Source organism: Glycine soja, chromosome 19 (genome assembly GCF_004193775.1).
Source record: "Glycine soja cultivar W05 chromosome 19, ASM419377v2, whole genome shotgun sequence".
Lineage (NCBI taxonomy): Eukaryota > Viridiplantae > Streptophyta > Magnoliopsida > Fabales > Fabaceae > Glycine > Glycine soja.
The window spans coordinates 46,888,837-46,913,415 of record NC_041020.1 but is presented as its reverse complement, the minus strand read 5'-3'; the positions used below and the strand labels follow the sequence as shown (position 1 = coordinate 46,913,415).

The following is a 24,579-nucleotide window of genomic DNA, read 5'->3' as shown; positions in this document are numbered from 1 at the left end:
TGGCATTTGTTTTCCTTTTTGACGCAGAGCATGCGCACACGGCTCAAAAACTGAACATCGAGTCTCATAGTAGTGAATTGGTTGTAAAAAATAATAAAAACAAAAAAAGAGGGGTGAATTCCCGCCAAGCCCGAGAAAGAATTCCCGCCACCGCCACCATAACCTGTCCCTAACTCTTTGAGTCACTCATTCACTGCACTCATTCACAACACACAGCAATGGCTCCTTCCCGCCGCAACACCAACGGTCGATCACCGCTCGTCAATCAACAGAGTCAAATCACTTCCTTCTTCACCAAATCCGCTTCCCCTTCGCCCTCTCCCACTCTCTCCAAAACCAACCCTAACCCTAACCCTAACCCTAACCCTAGTCCCACCCCTGCTACTCCTTCTCCTCTCAATCCCAAACGCTCCAAGCCCCTTCTTGTAATCGGCGCTTCCACTTCTCCACCCTCCGCTTCGCCTTCTCTCTACTTTCAAGAGCTCATTGGCCGAAGGATCAAGGTTTATTGGCCCTTGGACAAAGCCTGGTACGAAGGCTCCGTCAAATCCTTCGATAGCCTCACCTCTAAGCACGTGGTTCGTTACGACGATGGCGAAGAAGAATCCCTCGACCTCTCCAAGGAGAAGATCGAGTGGCTTCAGGAATCGTCTTCCAAGAAACTTAAACGCCTGCGTCGCGGCGTCCCCGCCGTTAGGAAGATGATGATCGACGACGACGACGAAGAAGTTGAAGAAGAAGAAAGTCACAAAAAAGATGATGATGATGATGATGATTCCAATGACGAAGATTGGGGGATGAAGGCTGCATTGGAGGATGCTGGGGATGCCGAAGAAGATACGGATTTAGAGGATGAAAACGACGTGGCAGAGAGGGCTAAAGGGAAAAAGGTAGAGACTAAAAAGCGGAAACTAAGCGGAACAGAGAAACAAGAGCCGGCAAAAAAGAGCAAGAGTGGAGTGGAAGTTGGTAAGGGAGCTTTCAAGCTCTCAGTGTTGGAGCCTACGAGTAATTTGGAGAGTAAGTGATGGAGTTCATTGATCAAGATTTCAAGCAGAGAAACTGTTTATGAATTTTCTGAGCTTAATTTTGGCGTTCAGATATTGAACCTAGTGTTTGTAGTTTTTCATTTTCGTTATTTTTTTATTAGTGGTGGGTAGTGTGGGCGTTAAAAATCGGAATTTTCAAATTTATAGGTAAAAACTAAAAGCACATGTTGTTTGTTACAACATGTGACATGTAACTTGTTTGTTTGTTTCAATATCAGACATATTGTTTGTTAAATGAGGGACTGGCCAAAAAGAATAAAGCAAAAGAAGTCAGTCTTATAGTTGTTTCTCCAATGGCTAGTGTTTTACTTTATGCATTTTTTTTTCCTGTCTTCACTGGCATCATTATCTGGATGCTCCTACAAATTCCATTGGATGATGTCACTAGGAGACTGAAATGCTGAGATCAATATGTTTTATAATTTATATTTTAAACTTTGCAGTTAAAGAGACATCTAATGGCACTGACAATGTTGCGATTACTGAGATCTCTGAAAGATTTGCACTGCGTGAAGCTCAGAAATTGCGCTTCCTGAAGGAGTAAGTTCTGATTATAGTGTAGTGTTTCTAGTTTTTCCATGGATAAATTCCCTCTGTCTCTTAAAAGATATTTTGATGCTATACCGTATTATGTGTTTGCAGTTATCACTTATCAGCTGTTAGTGTCACTTTTTCCGTGTAATATTTTGGTTTATATTATAATTTTTATGATGCTATCTATGTATATGGTATTGGTACAGAGATCGCAGGGATGCCAAGCGAAGGCGACCAGGGGATGAAAATTATGATTCAAGAACAATCTACTTGCCTCCTGATTTCTTAAGGAGTTTGTCAGATGGTCAGGTAATTACTGCTAAAGCAGTCCGGCGTAATTCTCAAATTTTCAATGGTGCAGCAATTAATATGGTCATTTGATGAATGCAGAAACAATGGTGGGAGTTCAAGTCAAAGCATATGGACAAAGTTTTGTTTTTCAAGGTTTGAGTTGGTTAAGTTTTGTTGGTGCCATTATTCCATTCCTTACAAGTTACAACCAAATGAAATATTTTTCCTCCCTATTGTTGATGCAGATGGGTAAATTTTATGAGCTTTTTGAGATGGATGCACATGTAGGTGCGAAAGAGCTTGACTTGCAGTATATGAAGGTGTGCATTAGTGTCTAGAGTTGTTGATTTTCTTTAGAATCTCAAGGTCCTATATTTGCTTCCTCTAAATAATGCATGCTTATTGGTTTACGTGTGACTCTTTTAGGGAGACCAACCTCATTGTGGATTTCCAGAGAAGAATTTCTCAATGAACGTGGAGAAACTAGCTAGGAAGGTTTGTCTCACAAATGACTCCCCCCCCCCCCCCCCCCCCCCCCTCTTTTCATCTCAGATACAGACTAATTACTTGTCTAACAAGCCAACCTGTAACTAGGGGGGAGGAACTTACTAAGTTTCCATGGTTGAGCAGGGTTATCGAGTTCTTGTTGTAGAGCAGACTGAAACACCTGAACAGCTGGAGCTTCGTCGCAAGGAGAAGGGCTCTAAAGATAAGGTCTGATTACATCTCACAATAACCAGAGATGTCATTGTTTTTATTCTGTTTTTTGTGTTGTGCCTTATACTCTGTGTTGAGTGAATCTTATTTTATATCTTTATTTTGTAAGTTATTTTTCTTGCTAACCCTAGTGTTGATAGAGAAACATTGGTCTCTAACTTTGATTTTATTTTTCCTTCTAGGTTGTAAGGCGTGAAATATGTTCAGTGGTTACAAAAGGTACATTAACAGATGGGGAGTTGCTGTCAGCAAACCCAGAAGCTGCATATTTAATGGCCCTGACGGAGCATCACGAAAATCACCCAACTGAAGTTTCAGAGCATCTCTATGGTGTTTGTATAGTTGATGTTGCCACAAGTAGAGTCATTCTTGGACAGGTATGACTCTGTAGATGCATTCTAATTCTCTGGCTAAATTTTACTAATGCATAAACTTATTCCAAATCTTGGATGAGATCTGCAAATGCCATCTAGCTGTGAAGTATCTAATTCTTCTACTTCTATTGGGAATGGAAAGAGATTGGGTGGGGATTGGGGGTTGATATGTCAAGGATTTGTGCTGGTAGCTGTATAATGTGTTTGCTCAAAAAATAATCATTCATTTGGTTGCTTCATTCCTTCCTCCATTTGCTTTAAAGATATTTTGTAATTTTAAAATTTCATGAACTCATTTGGAAAGTGAGCATAATATGCATGCTACCAAACATAGACCTAATTAATTTGCTAATTGATCATATTTTCACTTATGTAAAAATAGAGTTGGCTTCTCTGTTTGGCAGTTTAAGGATGACTTGGAGTGCAGTGTCTTGTGCTGTATCTTATCTGAGATCAGGCCTGTTGAAATTGTGAAACCTGCTAAACTACTCAGTGCTGAAACGGAGAGAGTACTGCTGAAGCATACCAGAGATCCTTTAGTGAATGAATTAGTTCCAATTGTGGAATTCTGGGATGCTGACAAAACTGTGGATCAATTAAAGAGAATTTATGGGAACTCTAATGATGTTAGTGTTAACAATAATGAGTTAGATTGCCTGCCAGATGTTTTACTGGAGCTGGTGAAAACAGGTGACGACAGTAGAAGTGCACTTTCAGCACTAGGTGGTGCTCTGTATTATCTGAGACAGGCTTTTCTAGATGAGAGATTGCTTAGATTTGCAAAGTTTGAGTTACTTCCTTGTTCTGGTTTTGGTGATCTTGCTTCAAAACCCTACATGGTTCTTGACGCGGCTGCCCTGGAGAATCTTGAGATTTTTGAGAATAGCAGGAATGGAGATTCTTCAGGGTATGTTTGTCATATGGTTATCTGCACAGTTTCAGTTTTAGATAAGATGGGTATTTTATGTATATAATTGTACTGAAATAATGATGCTTCTTGTAGCACGCTCTATGCCCAACTAAACCAATGCGTTACTGCTTTTGGAAAGAGATTGCTAAAGACTTGGCTTGCAAGACCATTATGTCATGTGGAGTCAGTTAAGGAACGCCAGGAAGCTGTTGCAGGTTTGAAGGTAGGTTCATTGATCATGCATTTTGCTCCTTCAAGATAGAATGAACTTTACAGAGGCCCTGTTGCTATATCATACACTAGTTAAGTCAAGCAGGACTCTAAAACTGTTTATTTTAGGTAGCTATACTTGTTTATTCTTGTTTGTATTTTTTTAGTATTACCTTTCATTTTGGCCCACTTTTGAATGTTCAATCTTTTAATTGGTATCTCTTTTTGGACTACTAGCAGTCTAGCACTAGTCATGGGATATTGTGGTCATTTCAAATAAATCTGAAAACACATCTCCTTATCATATTAGTTTGTGTTTATGGCATAATTAGTTACTAACCTCTTATTTCCTAGGGAAATGTACCCCTTGTTCCTTGTAGACCTCAGATCTAGCAGTTTACTTGATTTGCTGTGTTCAATTATATATAATATGGGTATATGTAATGTGTTAAATAATATATAATGTGGGTATTTTTTAAAGCTTGTGTTGAAAATGTGCATTTCTATTTATGTTGCTTTTGAACTGTTAATAAGATAGAAGGTTGGTGCTATGTACGGTATTGACATCTACTAGATGATATATGTGGCTAGATTGAGCTGATGATAATCATCAAATAGAACCAATTTGTAATATTGAGTGTTTTTGAAATATGATTTGCTTTTTAGGGAGTTAATCTACCTTCTGCACTAGAATTTCGAAAAGCATTATACAAGCTACCTGACATGGAGCGGTTGCTTGCCCGCATCTTTTCCTCTAGGTAAAAATTATTGTGCAACAACTCTGTAATACCTATATGGACCATACTGATTGTCACCATCTTCAAGTATTTAACTATATACGCACCTTGATTTTCATGAATGCAGTGAAGCTAGTGGAAGGAATGCTAATAGAGTGGTTCTGTACGAGGATGCTTCTAAGAAGCAACTGCAAGAGTTTATTTTAGCTCTGCGTGGTTGTGAACAGATGGCTCAAGCATGCTTTTCACTTGGTGTCATTTTGAGTCATGTAAAATCTAGACAACTTCATCATCTGTTAACACCGGGTACAGTAGTCTCAATAAATGTCATAAAATTATTCTTGAACTGCTGTTTGATGTATTGAATGCTGTTAATTGCAGGTAAAGTTCTTCCTGATGTTTGTATGGATCTTAATCATTTCAAGGATGCCTTTGATTGGGTGGAAGCCAATAATTCTGGGCGTATAATACCTCGTGAAGGAGTTGACACAGAGTATGACTCAGCCTGTAAGGCGGTTAAAGAGATTGAGTCCAGTTTATTGAAGCATCTTAAGGAACAAATGAAACTACTTGGAAGCACATCAGTAAGATCCCTATTGAAACAATTGGAGTTTAATCTTTTTATATTGGATAAAATCGAATTTTTGAATGTTCTGATTTATCAATTACAGATTACTTATGTCAATGTTGGAAAGGATACATACCTATTGGAAGTTCCAGAAAATTTGTCTAAGAATATTCCTCGAGATTATGAACTGCGCTCATCCAGAAAAGTAAGAAGACAAACAATGCTCTGAAAATTTTATCTCAATTAAATGCAAAACTATATAGAATTATTTATTTGATTTCTATAAGTTGAGTCTACAATAATATTTCATTGTTTGTCGGCTTTACTTGTAAATAATTTTTGGAAAGCCTTCTTAATTGCGGGCACCCCTAGCCTGCCTTAGTTGCGGTTTCTTTGGGGGGCTGTTTTAATTGCAGTTTCAAGGGTGGTGGTTAGTCCCACATTGACTAGAGATATGGCTTAAATAGAGCTTATAAAGCTTGGGCAATTCTCACCTCACAAACTAGTTTTGTAGGATTGAATTAGGCCTTAAGTCCAAATTCTAAGATGGTATTATAGAGCCTATCCTAGATCTATTGTTGGGCCACCTGCATTTGCCACACTCCAGACTAGCCTTGAGTGTGAGGGAGTGTTGGAAAGCTGCCTTAATTGCGGGTCACCCTTGACCTACCGTAGTTGCTGTCAACATAAGTGAATTCTCTCATTTTTCCATATCTGGTGTATGCAGGGCTTCTTTAGATACTGGTCTCCAGATATTAAAGTTTTCTTAAGAGAGCTCTCCCATGCTGAATCTGAAAAGGAGTCCTTGTTGAAAAGTACATTGCAGAGATTAATTGGGCGTTTTTGTGAACATCACGCTAAGTGGAAGCAGTTGGTGTCTACAACTGCAGGTACATATTGTGGTCCTTTTGAATCATTTTGTCATGGATGTGCAATTATCCAGTTACTGCTCACACCCACTATAAAGTTCACAAGCCGTAATTTTTATTATAATGACTTTCCAGCTGCCCATGGAGGGAATTTAGTTTATCTTAAACCAAGTTTCTTCTCAACAATAAGGTGACTACTAGATTAAAAGAAAAAGTGCATAATTGGGGAAGATGCATTTCTGTAGTACATGCTCCCCTTGTTACCCTTTGTGTAATGTCTGTTGTTTACTACCTATATTTTTTTCAGCTAAAATCATTTTCTATTATTTTAGCCTTTTTATTTGATTCAATACGTGCTCTAAGTGCCTTTACCTGGGAGTTTTTAAAAGATGAATTTTTTTAAGCTGCATTTTAATAGAAAAGTAATAGCTTTTCTTTTACATGGCTTATACTGGATATTACATTACTACATGTTGCAGAACTGGATGTCTTGATCAGTTTAGCAATTGCTGGTGACTACTATGAAGGACCAACATGTAGACCTAGTTTTGTAGGCACATTATGTACAAAAGAAGCTCCTTACCTCCATGCCAAAAGTTTGGGACACCCAGTCCTTAGGAGTGATACCTTAGGCAAGGGTGACTTTGTACCCAATGACATAACCATTGGTGGTTCAGATCATGCTAGCTTTATTCTTCTAACAGGTCCTAACATGGGTGGGAAGTCAACCCTTCTTCGTCAAGTTTGCTTGACTGTGATTTTGGCCCAGGTGAAGCTTTCAAGTCTTGTTACATTTTTCATTATCTATTCTTTGCCTTTCTTTTTTGTTTGGGTGGGGGTAGGGGCGGAGCCAGAAATTTGGCTTGAGGGTGCCAACATAATTTAATAAATAAATTTTAATTCTCTTGCATACATAACATATAAAAAAAGTTTAATATTATATATATATATATATATATATATCTAATTTTTTTATAAATAAAATAAATATTACTATACCGATACAAAAATAATACTATTTTTTATTCTTCATATAAAAAACGATAAATAAATTTCTCTTGTTCTAATTATAGACTCATTTCCAAATGTGTTTTTTACAGCAAAAAATATGTTAATTATATATTTTCTTAAATTGCGATTTGCGAATAATGTTATTAAATACAATTACTACTTAATTATTTTTATTAGTTTTGATAAATTAGTTATTTATTTCATGTGTGTGTGAATAAAGGTAATAATATAAGAAGAAATAAGTTAGACAGATAAAATAATTTTGGGTAATTATATGTAGATCTCAACATCAAAGTTGTCTACTAAAACTTATAATTCTCTTTATCTTTCTTTTTCTATCACATCAAGTTACTTATGATACTTACACTTTGCTTTCTTCTCCCTTTTATCTTTCTAAATCAATGTCAACTAATATAATAAATTCATATATTAATTTTCAATAATTTTTATAAATGTTAAAGGAGCCATAAAAACCTTGGGGGGCCATGGCCTCTGCCAGTCCCCCTCCCTCCACCTATAGGTGGAAGGGGGGGTTGTGTAGAAAGATTGGCCTTGCACTTTTAGTCTTGTCTTAAATAAGCCAGTTTTTTTATCTGTGGAGTTACACTTTTAATTTCTTATGCAGGTAGGAGCTGATGTCCCAGCAGAAAGTTTTGATTTGTCCCCTGTTGACCGGATTTTTGTTAGAATGGGGGCCAAAGATAATATAATGGCAGGCCAAAGTACATTTTTAACTGAGCTTTCAGAAACTGCATCAATGCTGGTAAGATGCCCCTTTGAGTATCAATTTGTATCACTTGAAATTTGGGTTCTCGTAAGTCACTAGACCGCCGACCCCACCTAGTGGGATAAGACGTTGTTGTTGTTGTTGTAAGTCACTAGACCACAACTGTAAAATAGTTACTAGTATTATATTTCAAGAAAACTTTTATGCCTTGGTCTTTTTTTCTTTAGAACTCACTCATCTGTATAATGTTTTGTCTGCAATGTGGATTAATTAGTTGTGTGTATTTCATGAAGCTTTATTGGCCCTTTTATTTGGCTTGTTATGCATTACAGATGCATGTGAATCTAATCTTGTTAAACCATTGTTTCTTTCTAATTATGTACTTTTGATGGTGAGTACAGTCATCAGCTACTTGTAATTCATTGGTGGCTCTGGATGAGCTTGGGCGAGGGACTGCAACTTCTGATGGGCAAGCCATTGCGTAAGTGTCTATTGGGGGATTAGTTGGATATGCTTTTGTACCTTATGGTTTCAGTATTCTTGATTAATTTTATAGCTTCTGGTGAGTCCATCTCCTGATTCTGCCTTCCTTATTTCAAATATTTGACAGGGAATCAGTATTAGAACATCTTGTGCGGAAGGTGCAGTGTCGCGGATTGTTTTCTACCCACTATCATCGATTAGCTGTTGATTATCTCAAAGATCCGAAGGTATTACCAGTTTTTTATCCAGTGTAATCATCAGCAGTAAATTTTCACGGTCTAATGCTTGCTAGAAACATTTTAATCTTGGTTTTGTTAATTTACTTGATTGCCCATAAGATTGGCAGTCATGACATATTTAGATATGATATCCTATAGAAAGTTTACATTATAGTGATATAGTGTAGTAATTTGTTCCATCTTCTGTTCTGGTCAGTTTTAGTTTCAAACTTAAATCATATTTCTGAATTAGCTTTTTTGTGCTTGTAAAGGTCTGTCTCTGCCACATGGCATGCCAAGTTGGTAGTGGAATTGCAGGTTTAGACGAAGTCACCTTTCTTTACAGGCTTACCCCCGGTGCTTGCCCCAAGAGCTATGGTGTTAATGTTGCTCGGATAGCTGGTATGTTTTTTTGTTTTGAAATATGACAAACATGGGTTATGCTCCACTATAGTAAGGGTGGTAAAGTGCCAAATTATAACTGTTGATTAGAAAATTTATACTTAAAATTTTAATAATCTCAGTTATAAAATGTATATTGTATTTGATCCCAATTTTAACCATTATTTTTCCAATCAACCGGTCTGCTACTAAATTTAGTAGACAAATCTGAGATTGATAGTTGGCATGTTAACATCTGCAGTTCATTAATTTTTGGTTCATTGACTTTGAACTCTGGGACCTCGAACTTGAGGCTTGCTATACATTAAGTCTTTGCCCAACCTTGCTATATCGAAGCTTAAACTTGAGGCTGACAATCTCAAAATATATTATCAAAATGAGTTGCATGTCTATACATGACTTTTGGATCACTCTGGAAAACTATTTACCATTGTTATGCCAATTATACTGTGTGCTAAGCCTCATTTAATGTGTTTTATAATTATTAACAAATTCATATTATAATAAAGAAAATTAATTTTATTTCAGGCCTTCCAACTTCTGTGCTTCAGAAGGCTGCTGCCAAATCCAGAGAATTTGAGGCCACTTATGGTAAATGCAGAAAGGTATCTACTGTAACAAACTCTCCCAATAAAAATTGGGTTGATGAGATAGCAGCAATCATTCAAATATTGAACAACGCGGCAACACAGGAAACCATTTGCGTTGGTTCCCTAAGTGAACTTCAGGATAAAGCAAGAGAACTAATGCAAGGATGTTAAATTATTTCAAGACAGATATTATTAGCAATCCTCTTAATAGTGGTTATTCATTATTTTGAATTTATGGCCATATTCTACGTTGATATCAATCCTGATAAGATATGGCCGAGTCTTGATTGTATGTTGGCTGTCCAACATATCAGTCTTGTTGGAAGTGTGCTTGACGACCCATTGTACATGTTTTGCAGGTTATCTAGTAGATTTTTTTTTAAAAGTTGTTAATACAAATGCCAACTCGGTTGTTCCTTCTATTTGCAAGTAGTTGATACTTTTAATTCTTTTTTTATGATAATAACTAACGGGGCCATAAGCCCTAAGTACCTAGTGCTTTATTCCTAGTCTTGGGCGGGGTGGGTAACAGTGAATATTGTATACGACAAAGGCGGGGTGCATTTCGATCTAAATTCCATTATCATAAATTATGCCGCAAAATGTTATTTGAGGAGCATCAACATAATGCTCTGACACACTAATAGGCAAATAATCTAGAAATGTCTTGAATTTACATTATGCTGTATATCATTTTCGTCATCTTCGTCATAGTCAGAATCCTGATAGTGCTGAATACTGTTCTGAATGGCTCCGATAATCTTAATAACTATGTACATTGGTATAATAATTCCGCTAGCCTTTAATATAATTACCTGCATCAAAAATGGTATATGAAGTTTCATTGGTTTAGCTCTCCGTAGGCAAAGATTGTAAATGTTTGTTTTTATTTAAAACGGGAAAACAAGTACTTACAGTTAGTAGTGTAAATGGGTAATCTTCCGTTCCATATGTGAGCACTGCGAAAAGATGCCTTACAAGTAAGACTAGTGTAAACTGCAGTCCATCAAATGGTTAAAAAAAAATTATTATATAGGTTGGGAGAAATTCCAACTATCAGGTTAAAACACGAGTCAACAAGAAGTTCCCTCTTAATCAGTAACAGTCACATCAAGAAGACAAGTTTGTTTGAAATAGAAAAATGTGAATTTCAACTCTTGGAGCCATGCCAGTGGAACGCCACTGGCAATGCAGTTGGCAATTGCGACAAGGAGTCTGAGTGGACTTTGACTCACTTGAGGATGCAATTTGGTTTTATTCTTAATTAATTATTGCACAACTAAAGCCATGTATCTAGCGCATTGCCACTGCCAGTTAGCCTTGGCTAATATTAAGATGAATGAATTTGATTAAAAAGCACGACGCGTGAAAATAAAAAAGCTAATAAGATGTATGCTTACAGCTATTGCAAGTGATCGACAGCAAGACGCGCTTCTGTCAGCGGCAGAACTGCATTCAGAGTAATCGCTTTCCATTTCCACTCCTTCAACCATAATCTCTATTCTTGCGTTTGACGGTTCTTCCTCCTCCCTTTAAAAATATAATAATAATATTCTCAGCTTTACTCAACAACATATTTTATTAGTTGCTCCCTCTCACGTAGCAAAGTCAAGAATTCACATTATGAAATGATTGATTAAATAATTAGTTATAAGTTCACTTTGATTAAATTGAACGCGGGAATGGAAAAGTACCTAATGGACATTGTTTCATCATTTATCTTAGACTTCTTTGGCGGAGGAGCTGTATATCCGGGTTCATATTGCTGCAAAAACAATAAAATAATATTATCAATTTGCGATCATCACACCTACAGTACCAAATAGATAAATATGCAATGGGGCGGTTCATTGCACGTATGATAAAAATAAAAAATTCTAGTCCCCTTTTTCCTACAGTACCAAATGAAAACGAAAACTAAAAAAGACAAATAAGAGAAAGTTCGTCTTTCAGAGAAACCAATACGTGTTGATATTGAAATAGTATACTAATTAGGAGAGACTTCAATACTGAGCAAAGTTAAGCAAAAGACAAACACAAAAGCAACTGCAGTTCGAAAATAAACAAAAGGGGAAAGGAAGAAAGGAACTTGTTATCGTTTCCATGTCAAAATCAGATAGGGAAGCAGTAGCACACCCAATCACCATAACAACGACACCAAAAATTAGGTACACACGGATAACTCTTTCTTCCTTTTTTCTTTTTACAAAAAAATGAAGAAAAAAAAAACAAATTGATTGGCATCAAGAAATCAAATTTTATTATAACTTAATAAAACAGAATGAAATGAACGTTATGCCACAAAGTGCAAAAGAAAAAATGAAAATTGAATGATCAAAGTTCATACCTGGAGACATATTTCACAGGTTGTATTTCCTTTTTCGTTGCACCATCTCTGTATGCAATCTCTATGAGCAAACTGCGCAACAAAAACGCAGTTATTGATGAGAATTAAAAAAAAATCAAGGAAGCATAATAATAGCTTAATAACAAAATAACAAGTGCTTAAGATTAAGAAATTGCGTCTTATGTATTCTGTGTTTACTTACCTTAACGGTCCCAGAACAAGCACAAGGTGCTTCCAAGGTTTCTACGCTTTCAAACTCTTCTTCATGACAAATTCTACAACGAGGACTCGCAGAAAGTAATTTCAAATCATCGACTAGCAGGACAACCTCTGCCATATATTTCACACCCAATGATCTCAGTTTCTTCAAATTTCAGCCTTTGTTTTCAAATTCTGTCGGGTACTCTGTTTTTTCGTTTCCTTTCTATGCTTTCTCTTTCTCAGTCTTCTCAGGAATCTGGAGTTTATATATGAAAGCAAAAACAAATAGATTTCCAATTTTACCCCTGTTTTATTTTTCAAAAAATAAAAAACAATATGACCTAATTTCAAAAGAACCTAACCACGAAGGCTAGCTTTGACCTTATGAACATGGCAAAAGGGACTTGCTTGCAACACAGGATCAAACAAAAAGATTCTTTAATTTCCTTTAGGTTTGGAGCAGTAAAGATTGTTGAACAACCGAGTTAATTTTATTCAGATTCCTTGCTTATAATAAATAAATAAATAAAAAGTCTTAATCTATGGCAAATTGGGAAAGAGAGAAAAAAAGTGGAAAGAAATGTATATTTTTTTCTACTCTTTTGTAAGGAAAGCATAAGCATATCTAGGAGTGAAATAGAGCCTATCATATCATAAGATTACCTACCCATTTTGTTTTCTCCCATGGAAATGATTTAAATTTTATTTTTAAGAGTGTTAGTAACATATTTATTCATACATATTTTTTTATTGATTAAAATATATTAAAAAGTATAAAATTAAAAAAAAATCATTAAATAAGATCTAAGATTCACTAAATTTTATGTTTTTTTAATAAATTTTAATAAAAAATGACATATTCAAAAAAAATGTGTTATAGAGTGTGAATCTAACATTTCTATTTAATTTTTAACCTATCTATTATACACGTCCTTTGACATTTTAGAGCATGTTTCATTTATTAGGTGCTCTTTTCAATTTTCCAGTTGTTTGGTCAGATATGCATCCGTTGACAATAAATCTTAAATCCCAATGTGCACCAACTAACTATTGCCTGTTCAAAAATGTTATCTTCCTTTTATCACTTTTTTCCCCTTACTTTCCCAGTTGCAAAAAAATAAAGTAGAAAGTTCCAAATGGGAAATTGTTCTACATTTTAGTGGTTGCTGTTGCCAAATCAGTATTTTGATTTTATGTGATTTGGTGATAAACCATTGAGTAATTGTCTAAATTCCTACCCATCAACGGATTTGATTATCCGTTAAAAAGTGGTTGCACGTTTTGCATGAAAAGATGTAAACATTTTTTTTACGTTAGGTTTCACGTCCTATGTGAATAGGGACTTAAGTATATGCCAAATAATTGACAAATTCACACCCCATCTATGCCTAAAAAAGAAGAAAAATACGAGTTTGGTTTCAATTTAATGAAGGAAGGATTAACATTAAAAACAAAAACAAACAGGATGAAGCATCCTGTGCACCTTTTTATTTGTTTATTTCTTGTTGGGAGGGAAGGGGGCACGATTGCAAATTATTACATCTATCAAACAAAAATTTATGACACTGAGATACTTTTTCCCTAGTGACCCTCCGCGTACAGTTCGAAAATTGCCCTTTCCAGGTTTAAATCTGGGTCCTATGATCCTTCACCAACGGTAACAAACGTTCAAAACAAACTGAAATTTGAAAATATCATATAGGCCCCACTTTTTAGTTAGATTAATCACCAAAGCTAACAGCCCTAATGCATCATTAGACTGAGAAATCCTTATCATTTCCCTAAAATAAATTTGAATTTATCCAACAATTATGAGCAATCCTTATCATTTAGAAGAGTCTCAACACACAAATCACAAGTAATAGGGATTGAATTTGCACTTTCCTATGGGAACTTTTCTGTAAGCAGTGGTCGGCACCAAGTTGCGCCTGTGGGGACAATAACCTTACACTGAGAAAAGTGGACCTTATCTATCCAAATTAAAATTCTAATTTGGCACCTAACGATGATGTTATTAGAGCTAGCTAAATAGCAACTTCCACGTATAAGAAACCCAATATCACTAATAAAAATAAATGGGGTCAGCGAAATTAACTTCCATGCTAATTGATCATTTTATAATTAATAATTGTACTTTATAAAAATTAAGAAAACGGATACTGTAATTTACCTTGCCTAAAAAATCATTGCAATTAATCTATGGAAGTTGGGAGATATTTGGTGGTGGTGGTTTGAAAACGAAGTTTGTTCCGTGCTGTTAGATCAAGCTAATGCTGTCACTGTTGAGTTTGGTTTAAGCCAAGTCTTTTGTAATGTAACTAAAAAGTGTCCTCTAATAAACAGAATAAAGGGGGAGCAAAGCAATCACTCACCCAAAGTTTTTAAATTTAACTCATTCGATAAGGTGTGCAAACTAGAAAGGTATCCTTAGTTGTTGAATGCCGATGTCTTAGCTTCAAAGTTCATGCATTTGTATGGATAATATCATTCAGACTGAGGTCATATAATATATTGGATAAATAAGGGAAAGATAGAAACATTTTAGATAAGATTGCCTATAAATAATATAAAGCATTTATTTTGTCACAACTTAATAATCTATTTCCCATAAGAGGAGAGGAGTGTATGGACGTATTTCAAAGTTCTGTTGGCGCATTTGTCTGGACTGTTGTTGGGTATTTTCTCGAAGGTTGTTGCTTGGGGCACCCAGTAACTCGGTGAAAGGGTGAAAATGCCCTTCACCCTTTAATATAAAAACAGACAGTAACTCGTCCGTACGAGTCACTGTTCACCGACGTTTCCGCTTCTTCTTTCTTTTTTCAGCTTTCTCGTTCCTCTTCGGGTTGGCCGTTCTTCTTCTTCCTTCTTCTTCCCCGCAGTGAGTTCGTTCGGTGGTCGGTGTGTTTGTGTGGTGTTGTGTTGGTGTGTTCGTGCGGTGCTTCTTCTTCTTCTATGTTGGTTCTCCTTCGAGGTAAGTTATTTTGAGTTTTTCAATTTGTTCACTACTTGTTTGAATGATGGTTGTGTTCTGAGTATCATTGTTGTTGTTCATGGAGTTTTTCTTCTTCTTCATCGCGCTTGCATGCCTGCGTTCTATCTGTGAAAAACCCATACTGGTTGGCAAGGTTCATACGGATTATCAATCCGTATGAACCATACGGATCAACAATCTGTATGCCTCATACGAATTGTCAATCCATATGGATTTTCTTAAAAAAAATTGATTTTTATTACAAAAAAAAGTAGGAAAAATTTTAAATGAAAAATATTTATATGTTAATTATTTTATAAATTTTTTAGTATTGATTTTATTAGTTGGTGATTAATTTGTTGATTATTGATTTATGTATCATTAATTTTTTTGTTATTGATTTTATGAATGATTTATTTATTATTACATTTATGTAAGAAATGTTTATGTTAGTTAGTAGTAGGATTATATTACATTTTAGATTAGATTAAATTTTTAAAACAAACATTAGATTTGAGAAACAAAAATTAGATTAGAAAGATGAAAATGTTAGTACAAAAAAAATTACTAAAATATAATTTTAACATATTTAAAAATGTTAGTTAGTTTTTAAGAAAGATAATAACATATTTGAAATAATTTGGAAATTGTTAGGGGATGATTGAAAAATTACTTTAAAATGTTAATTAGTGAAAATGTTAGATATTTAAAAATGTTAGATATTGTTAGTCTTTTTTAGAGAATGTTTGAAAATAAAAAATAAAATGTTTACAAATGTTAGTTAGACAAAATAATAATTGAATACATATTTTTAAAAAATTTAGATTAGAAATATATATTTGTTAAGATTTATGAAACCAAAATTTGAATTGTAAAAGATTGTTAGTTTAAGAAATAAGTGAAAAACAAAAATAATATCTTAGTTATAAGTAACATTAGATTTTAGATTAGATATTAAAAAAAAGTTTGAAAATTTATTATTACTATTAAATCAGTGAAAATAAAGATTGAAAACCTATAATGTAAATTTTGTTAGTTTTTTTTAGAGAATGATTTTTGTCAAATATATTTCAAAATGTCACGCTATGCTCCGTCGTCATCACGGTTAACCACTGTCAACGAGGAACTGGAGATACTTCTTGCGACTCTGCCCAGTAAGAATATCTATCTTTCATATTGATACGTTTATTTACACATGTGACATATTTGTAGTTAGTTAGTTTTTGCAATTGCTAATTCTGTCAATATATGTCGAGTTACTAAATTAATAATTATGTCAATTGCTTGAATGTCAATTTTGTTATATCATGCTTGAATTTTAATTATGTCAGAATTAACAAATGAAGAGCACAAAGAATGGTGCGAAATGGCGAACATGATGCTGAAGGTCGCAGTGTGACCAGATACTATTTTAAACACCGTTCACGCCAAGGATCAAATCATCTTCATTTTGATTTAATTAACATATAATTATTTTGAGTAACTAACCAAACTTATTTTGTTATATCAAATGTATATTTACGGTGAAGTTAATATGTTATTTGCTGTCAAGTGGAAGGATGTACTTGATGGCGTATGACATTTCGTTGACAAGGATGGAAATTATCATAACGTTGTCTACAACAAAGATTTGGACAAACCAGTCATTATAGCAGCGTGGACAACACTAAGAGATTTTTATCACCTAGCCGGAGATCATCAAGTGTCTTTAACTCATTATGGTAAGAGTGTATTCTTTCTCACTATATTCAAAATCAGTGGCCTGCCCAAATCATTCCCAAGATGGCACTCATTATACCATCAAGTGTCAAATTTTCTGTCACTTTCAAGGTTTATCTCAATCCACAGAAAGTTAGCTAGAGCAGTCTCGTAAGCAACTTTCTAATTTAGTTGTTAGCAATTGTTGACATAACACTCTTCTTAATATCAAAACGTTCTAGGCATCATGTATTATTTTCTTAAAGACAAAGGCCGGACTCATTTGCATTTAGAGGACGTTACAGAATGTCGACTTGTGTTCAATCATTGCAGGAAGACACTTAAAATTGGAGTTGGATGAAAATATTTCTGTGAAATCTTGTCCTTGACAGCTGGCATGGAAATAGTCTTTGAATTCATTGATCTCACCGTTAACTATGTGTTTTTTTGGCCATGTTTATGAACATTTTTATGACTTGGAAAACTGAACATTTTAATTATTAGGAACATTATTATGACTTATGAATAATCTATTTATATAATAGTTGTTTTATAGTAATTGTTTTATCATGTGTTGATCATAAATTTGTTGCAATCATGTTCTTATATATAATAGTTGTTTTATCATGTCTAATATTATCCCATTGTTTTTGAATTAATTTGGTCATGTTTTTGAAATAATTTTTTTTTAATTAATCACTAAATTAAAATTTAAGCAATTTAATTTTAAAAAACTTTATATATATTTTTTAAATTAAATTGTTTTATCATTGCTAAATTTAAGCAATTACTAAATTAAAATTAATCACTAAATTTAAGTAATCTAATTTAAGCAACTATTGAATTAAAATTAATCACTAAAATATTTTTTGAATTAATTTGTTTTATCATTACTAAATTTTTGTTATTTATGGTTTTTTTATTACAAAATAAATATTTTTAAATCCGTATCCACAAAAAAAAAATTGTCCATATCTGTATGGTCATACAGATTACTGATCCGTAGGTACGTAAATTTTTTTTTTTGCACTCTCCTTTTCCGTTGATGAAAATCGATCAAAATTTACCGTATACTCCTCACAAACGCACGTACACCACTGGAGACCAAATACGCTTTCAAACCGCCCTTAACAGAAGCAACTTACACTAAGTGACAAAAATTTTGTGGAAAAAAAAAATGATGCTGCAGAAATGAAAAATTGAACCTGCTATTTATAACCGAAAATATCATAAGGGTATTTTCAGCATTTTGAAAAATTGTTGGGTGCCCCAAACAATTTCCTTCCCCCAATCAGCATTTGGGATTTTCTTCTTGCACCAGCCCAATTTCAAATACACCCAACAAATTTTATATAATTTTAACATTACCCTTTTCAGGTTTGGGGAGATGGCCATGAGCCATACTAAAACAATAATGAAAGAGGCCTGGACAATTGACGAGGTTGGGTTCAATGTTGGAGGCCTTTTAATAGATTGCTTCATTCCCCCTATTAGTTTGAGAACATCTTATTCAGTGAGCTTGCAAACTTCCTCGGGATGAAAGAGCAAAGAACTCACTAGTAGTACAGTACATTGGGTTTCCAAAGTTGTTGCATTGAAGAAATCACATAATTACAACATTGATAACATGATCTGGAAGATGGAAATCTAACGGACGGGGGTAGGATCGATTCAAGGCAATTGTTAATAGCAATCACTAGTTTTTTACTACTAACATTTAGATGTTAGATTAGGGGTTCAATTGGTTCTTTAAAAGTAAATAGGGACTGTCTCGGTATTTTTAATGAAATTTTGACACTGCTAAGTGTTGATCCTTAGTTAAGTTGTATAAAATAAAATTTAACTTTTATCAGCTGTAATTTTTTTTAAATATATGCAACAACTGATTGTGAATGAAAAAATGGACTACAACTTGTGTTCAAGTTATCATGTTGGTAATTAAGTCTCAATTAAGTTAGTCTTATTTTCTGATTTGTTACCTACAATTAGAATATCATGTGCAGTGAGATCTTCATCTCCACCTACATCTGTTGAACAATCAAGTGGTCTTCATCCAAAGACATATGCGGAGGTAGTAATTATATTACTTATTTAATTATTTCTTTTGCATCCCCTGCCTTGCCTTTTGCGTATGGATCATATAGAAATGCTAATCAATTATTATTTTCGGTTGTCTTAAAGGTCACTTTTATAGTAATCAAAATATAACGTTTAGGCGGGGATAGTTGAGAACTGGTTTAACTGGAGTATGATGTGAAAATTGGGAGGGATATAAGATTGGACTGGTGCAGGAAGAAGATCCCTCAGCATTTATCCGGGGGAAAAAGGACCTTGATTGGGTGTGCAGGAAGTAGGAACCAGCATAGGAAAACAACTTTTCTGTTATTGCTTCTGTTACGTTATCCTTTAGTTTATGACATTTAGCTCTTGTAATCAGCTACATATATCCTTGACTGTACCAAGGAAGAAATAAGAAAGAAAATAGTTATCTCTCCTTCTCTTACTTTGTTCTTGGAGGTTCTCCCGGGTCCTCTATTCCTCTCTTCGGTAGAGTAAATAATTGAAAAAATTATGTTCAATTGGGGACGAGGTAATATTCCCGCAGTCCCTACCCCAAAGTTCAATCTCAAATCTCAAACATTGATCAATTTTTCAGTCTTACCCTCTCAGTATCTCACCGTACCGCATCTTTTTTCTATAAGCTAACTAAAGAATTGAGTAATTAAAGAAAAGTGCTCCGGACTGTGCTCAGAAGCCCATCTCGTCAAAACAAGACCTCCTTGGTCCAAAAAGTACCAACAGGCTCAAATGACCCAATAGGTACTTGGATCGAAGTCTGCGTTGGTGTTCCTTTCTCTATTGTTTCCTACACTTTCATGTTGCTTCCTGCTCTTCTTATTTTCTTTTGGAATGTCCATCCGGAAATGCAAGTAAAATTACTCCCTTTTTACCTTCCGGAATAACCATTTCGAAAAGTTAAAAAGCATTTCAGAAAGAGCCCAATTGCTGTTTGCAGGTTTTCCTTGCTTTGTTCTCGTGTCAGCTCATCCCCTGTGATCCAGTCTTGGTTTGCTTTTTCTGTTCCGTTTTTTTTAGATTTCAAGTGTACTGTTGAACCACTCATTCTGGAATCTTCTGCGCCCAAGGGCCTTATCTTTATTGTATTGAATACAAAAATAAAAAGCCCTATAGTAAGAGAACACGCCTGATTTGGAATAAAATTATAGCATTTTACTCTAAAACTAGTCAAAATTCCATTATTACTCTAAAACATGTCATCAACTCAATCATGCTACTAAATCACTAGATGAATGGCCAAATTAGTAAATTGTTAGTTAAACTGCATTAAGACAATCATGACAGTAATGATAGAGACAGTTAAGGAGTTAAGATAATGAGGATGATAAATTTAATAATAATTTTTTTTAAAAGGTGACATGATAATTAATGATCATGATAGTGACAACGGTCATCCTGATTAATCTCATCCGCATGTTGTAATACAAACTATTATTATTATGTGGCTGTTGCCTTCACACCTTATGCTTCTCTACCCTTCGTTTTTTGTTCACATATTCTTGGCCCCGTCTTTGTACACATATTTATTGCTACTAGGTTTGCTCTCTTACCTTTCAATTTTCTACAATCTTAAAAAAGACATTTCTCTTTATAGTTTCGTTTTTGTTTTAAAAATATTATTTCTCTCAATAATTTATTAAAAGAAAATGTTTTACTCTCAAGGCCAGATAATCAAAACATATACATATTTTCAAATAGTTCTTAAGAAAGAAGAGAGCGATTTTAATGAAATTACAAGTTTGTAATTGTTCATAGTATTAAAAATATCCTAAAAGACATAAGGAGCTAGGGAGAGACTAACAATGTAAAATTTTTTGATAAAATTATTTAAAACTCCTTAATATAATTATAAAAACCTATAAGCAATTTTTTTTAAAATATATTTTGTGTGTAAAAATGTAATGATTCCATGGAAAGCGATTAATTCTTATAATTATGTTATAAAAAAAATTATTTAGTTATACAAACAGACTTCAGAGAAAAAAATAGCACAAATGATTGATGATTTTAAAATAGTTTTTCTCACATGAATCTTGTGAAATATTTTATTTAGTTATAGATATTAAGTAAAGAAATTATTAAAATTTGCTATAATAAGCAAGGTGTTATCCCCCTCAAAAAAAAAAAAAGGTAAGGTGTTATCAAATTTTACAACTATTCAATAAAAAAATAGTTAGAAAATTTTCAGATAATTTTATAAAACAGAATTTTAATACAAGAACGTCGGGTGATGATTTCGCATTTGAAGTAGTTAGTAGTCCGTATCATTTGAGCGGCCACTGGTTGGAATCATAAATGTTATATGCATATTAACGTCATTATACCCAAAATGCAGAAAAGCTAATATGTTTTTTCATTAAAAAGTAAGATCGTACCGGAACGGGGTTTTAATTGTTTATTTGTTTAAAAAATGTGAAAAAACTATGCTTTAAATTCAATTCAAATTTCTTAAATTTAAATCTTATCAATAAAATATGTAATTAAGAAAATGCTACTAAAATGATAAACCACCTTAAGTTTCTCAAATTTAACTTGAATTTGAGTTCTGAATATAACTATATTAACTCTTTACAATAATTCTACCTATCTCAAATTTGATTATTTTTAATAATAAAAATATATATGATCTACACCAAAAGTTTGGTGACTTAAATTAATTATTTAGAAATGAGGTAAATATTTGCACCTTTATAAATAAATAAAAAGTTAATAAATCTCAAAAACCTCTATAAATCCACACGGCTAAATGAAAATCTGAATTACACCCGTTCGATCTCTATCTTTTTGAAGGCCAGAGCCATTGTTCCCATAGCAGGTTCCTTAATTAGGGGTGAGGAAAATGGAGAGAAAAGAGCGAAAGATAATGGTGGGTGTGGATGAGAGCGAGGAGAGCATGTTTGCACTGTCCTGGTGTATCACCAACCTTATTGCCGATACCCCCAACGTTAAACTAGTGCTCCTCTATGTCAAGCCACCTCCTCCTGTTCACTCCTTCAATGTTGCATGCATGTTTTGCTTTCTTCCCACTCCCCAATATATTTGTTAATCACATCTATTTAAGGCTTCTTTTCTTTCCACGTCTCACTAATTCCATGTCATGTGTTACAGGGTATTCCAGTCATGCTATCTTAGCTATGGAACAACACGGCAAGGATTTGGCTAATTCAGTAATGGAAAGAGCTGAAGCCATTTGCAAGGACTTCAAAACCACAAATGTATTATAATTTTATCCTTTTGTTACATAGTTGGAGATCATGTGGTCTAACTAATCTCTATGTGTCACGAGAAGATTGTTCAGACCATATAATAATTTATTGCTTCCTATACCCCTTGACAATGAGTTTGTGCAGATGAAAAAGGAGAGAGTAGTTGGGTGCGGAGATGCCAAGGATGTGATATGCAGTGCAGTTCAGAAACTTGAGGCTGATACCTTGGTCTTGGGAACTCATGGTTATGGATTTTTTAAGAGGTAGCTAACTAATAAACTTGTGGATCGCTTGCTGCAGGCACCCTTCATTTTTAATTTAAGTAATATATGATTGAAAATAACCTCCTTAATTGCAGGGCACTTATTGGAAGTGTAAGTGATTATTGTGCCAAGCATGCAGAGTGTACTGTTGTAGTCGTGAAGCAACCATGTCCATAAGATCAGGAATTCTCCTTTTCTTATTATCCTCTTCCACACAGGAAGCAGATAGCAGGACATATCATAACATTCTCGGGGGCGTTCACTCTTGTCCCTTACAAATTAGATAGCTTGTTTTTTCTATACATATATGTTAGAACAAATGAAAGTTTGAAAAAAAAAAGAAAGGAAAAAAAAAGAAAAAAAAAAACTTCAAGTCCTACATCGTTCAGGATAAACACTTGAATAGTGTTTCATTCCCTATATATAGAGAGCTTATTTCTTCTTTTTTTCTTTCCCCAGTTGAGAAGCATTTCCTCAACTTTTCTTTCTCCCTCCCATATTTCAGCCGATGCATTTCCGGCAAAGCTGAAAGAAAGAAAGAACAGAACAGAACTTTTACAGAATTAGTTGTAGCTACTATGTTGAGTTCTAGTGCAACATCTTTTTGGTGGAGCGAAATTTTGTTAACTGTTTGTTATGTGCTAAATAGAATCCCCAAATCAAAAAGCAAGACATCTCCCTATGAGATATTAAAGAAAAGACAACCAAATTTGTCTTATTTGAGAACTTGAGGATGTTTGGCCTGTGTAAGGATCCCAGATCCTAAGAGGGTTAAACTTGCAAGTAGAGCCTATGAATGTGTGTTCATTGGTTATGCTATTAATAGAAAAGCGTATAGGTTTTATGACCTAAACGCAAAAGTGATCATAGAGTCAAATGATGCTGATTTTTATGAAAATAAATTTCCTTTTAAATTAAGGGATAGTGGAGGTACTTCATCCAATTATCTTCCTGCTATTAGTAGTGAAAATCTTGCACAACCAGAACCAGATATAGAGCCTCGAAGAGGTAAGAGAGCAAGAATTGCTAAAGATTATGGGTCCGATTATATGGCTTATACATTAGAGGAGGATCCATCAAACCTCCAAGAAGCTTTGTCTTCTTTGGATGCTGACTTGTGGCAAGAAGCCATTAATGATGAGATGGATTCTTTAGAATCTAACAAGACATGACATTTAGTAGACTTGCCTCCTGGTTGCAAACCAATTGGTTGTAAATGGATCTTGAAAAAGAAACTAAAACCTGATGGTACTGTGGATAAATACAAGGCTCGCCTTGTAGCCAAGGGTTTTAGGCAAAGACAGAATGTGGATTTCTTCGACACCTTTTCACCAGTCACTAGAATAACATCTATTCGGGTGCTAATATCTCTTGCTGCTATTCATAGTCTAGTGATACACCAAATGGATGTTAAAACTGCTTTTTTAAATGGTGAATTGGAAGAGGAAATCTATATGGAACAACCTGAAGGGTTTGTGATTCATGGACAAGAAGATAAAGTCTGCAAATTAGATAAATCTTTGTATGGCCTAAAACAAGCACCTAAGCAGTGGCATGAAAAGTTTGATAACTTAATAGTCTCGAATGGGTTTAAGGTGAATGAAAGTGACAAATGCATTTACTACAAATCTGTAAATAATATTTGCACTATCATATGTGTATATGTCGATGACCTTCTCATATTTGGTTCAAATATTCATGTAGTGAACAATGTGAAATCATTGTTGTGTAACAACTTTGATATGAAAGACCTCGGAGAAGCAAGTGTAATCCTTGGTATTAAGATTACTAGGTCAAAAGAGGGAATTTATCTGGATTAATCTCACTACATTGAGAAGATCTTAAAGAAATATGACTACTTTGACTGTAAACCTGCTAGTACACCATATGATCCAAGTGTAAAACTGTTTAAGAACACTAGTGAAGGTATACGACAAACTGAGTATGCAATTATCATTGGCAGCCTTAGGTATGCCACTGATTGTACTAGACCCGACATAGCCTATGTTGTGGGATTATTATGCAGGTTTACCAGTAGACCTAGTATGGAGCACTGGCACGCTATTGAAAGGGTAATGAGGTACCTTAAAAGAACCATAAATCTTGGATTACATTATAAAAGGT

The 24,579-nt window shown here is 34.4% G+C and overlaps 3 protein-coding genes across 3 annotated transcripts; 2 read left to right on the top strand and 1 right to left on the bottom strand.

Moving 5' to 3' along the window:
* Positions 1 to 10,122, top strand: LOC114400173 (DNA mismatch repair protein MSH6). The gene is made up of 21 exons (XM_028362492.1): positions 1 to 1,020; positions 1,493 to 1,589; positions 1,790 to 1,892; positions 1,974 to 2,027; positions 2,120 to 2,194; positions 2,301 to 2,369; positions 2,505 to 2,588; positions 2,774 to 2,968; positions 3,370 to 3,872; positions 3,969 to 4,098; positions 4,752 to 4,843; positions 4,950 to 5,128; positions 5,204 to 5,406; positions 5,494 to 5,595; positions 6,118 to 6,280; positions 6,739 to 7,028; positions 7,896 to 8,033; positions 8,399 to 8,478; positions 8,608 to 8,707; positions 8,971 to 9,100; positions 9,629 to 10,122. Exons 1-21 carry the CDS (start codon positions 219 to 221, stop codon positions 9,859 to 9,861), a joined length of 3,822 nt encoding a protein of 1,273 aa, XP_028218293.1. The 5' UTR covers positions 1 to 218; the 3' UTR covers positions 9,862 to 10,122.
* Positions 10,123 to 10,249: 127 nt separating this feature from the next.
* LOC114400175 (E3 ubiquitin-protein ligase MARCH1-like) lies at positions 10,250 to 12,495 on the bottom strand. The gene is made up of 6 exons (XM_028362493.1): positions 12,240 to 12,495; positions 12,038 to 12,109; positions 11,385 to 11,455; positions 11,091 to 11,220; positions 10,606 to 10,686; positions 10,250 to 10,505 (listed from the first exon to the last, which is right to left on the bottom strand). The coding sequence occupies exons 1-6, from the start codon at positions 12,372 to 12,374 to the stop codon at positions 10,347 to 10,349; spliced, it is 648 nt and encodes a 215-aa protein (XP_028218294.1). The 5' UTR covers positions 12,375 to 12,495; the 3' UTR covers positions 10,250 to 10,346.
* A 9,232-nt stretch (positions 12,496 to 21,727) lies between these two features.
* Positions 21,728 to 22,834, top strand: LOC114400878 (universal stress protein A-like protein). Its single transcript, XM_028363537.1, has 4 exons — positions 21,728 to 21,991; positions 22,095 to 22,201; positions 22,337 to 22,455; positions 22,551 to 22,834. The coding sequence occupies exons 1-4, from the start codon at positions 21,826 to 21,828 to the stop codon at positions 22,630 to 22,632; spliced, it is 474 nt and encodes a 157-aa protein (XP_028219338.1). The 5' UTR covers positions 21,728 to 21,825; the 3' UTR covers positions 22,633 to 22,834.
* The last annotated feature ends 1,745 nt before the right edge of the window (positions 22,835 to 24,579 follow it).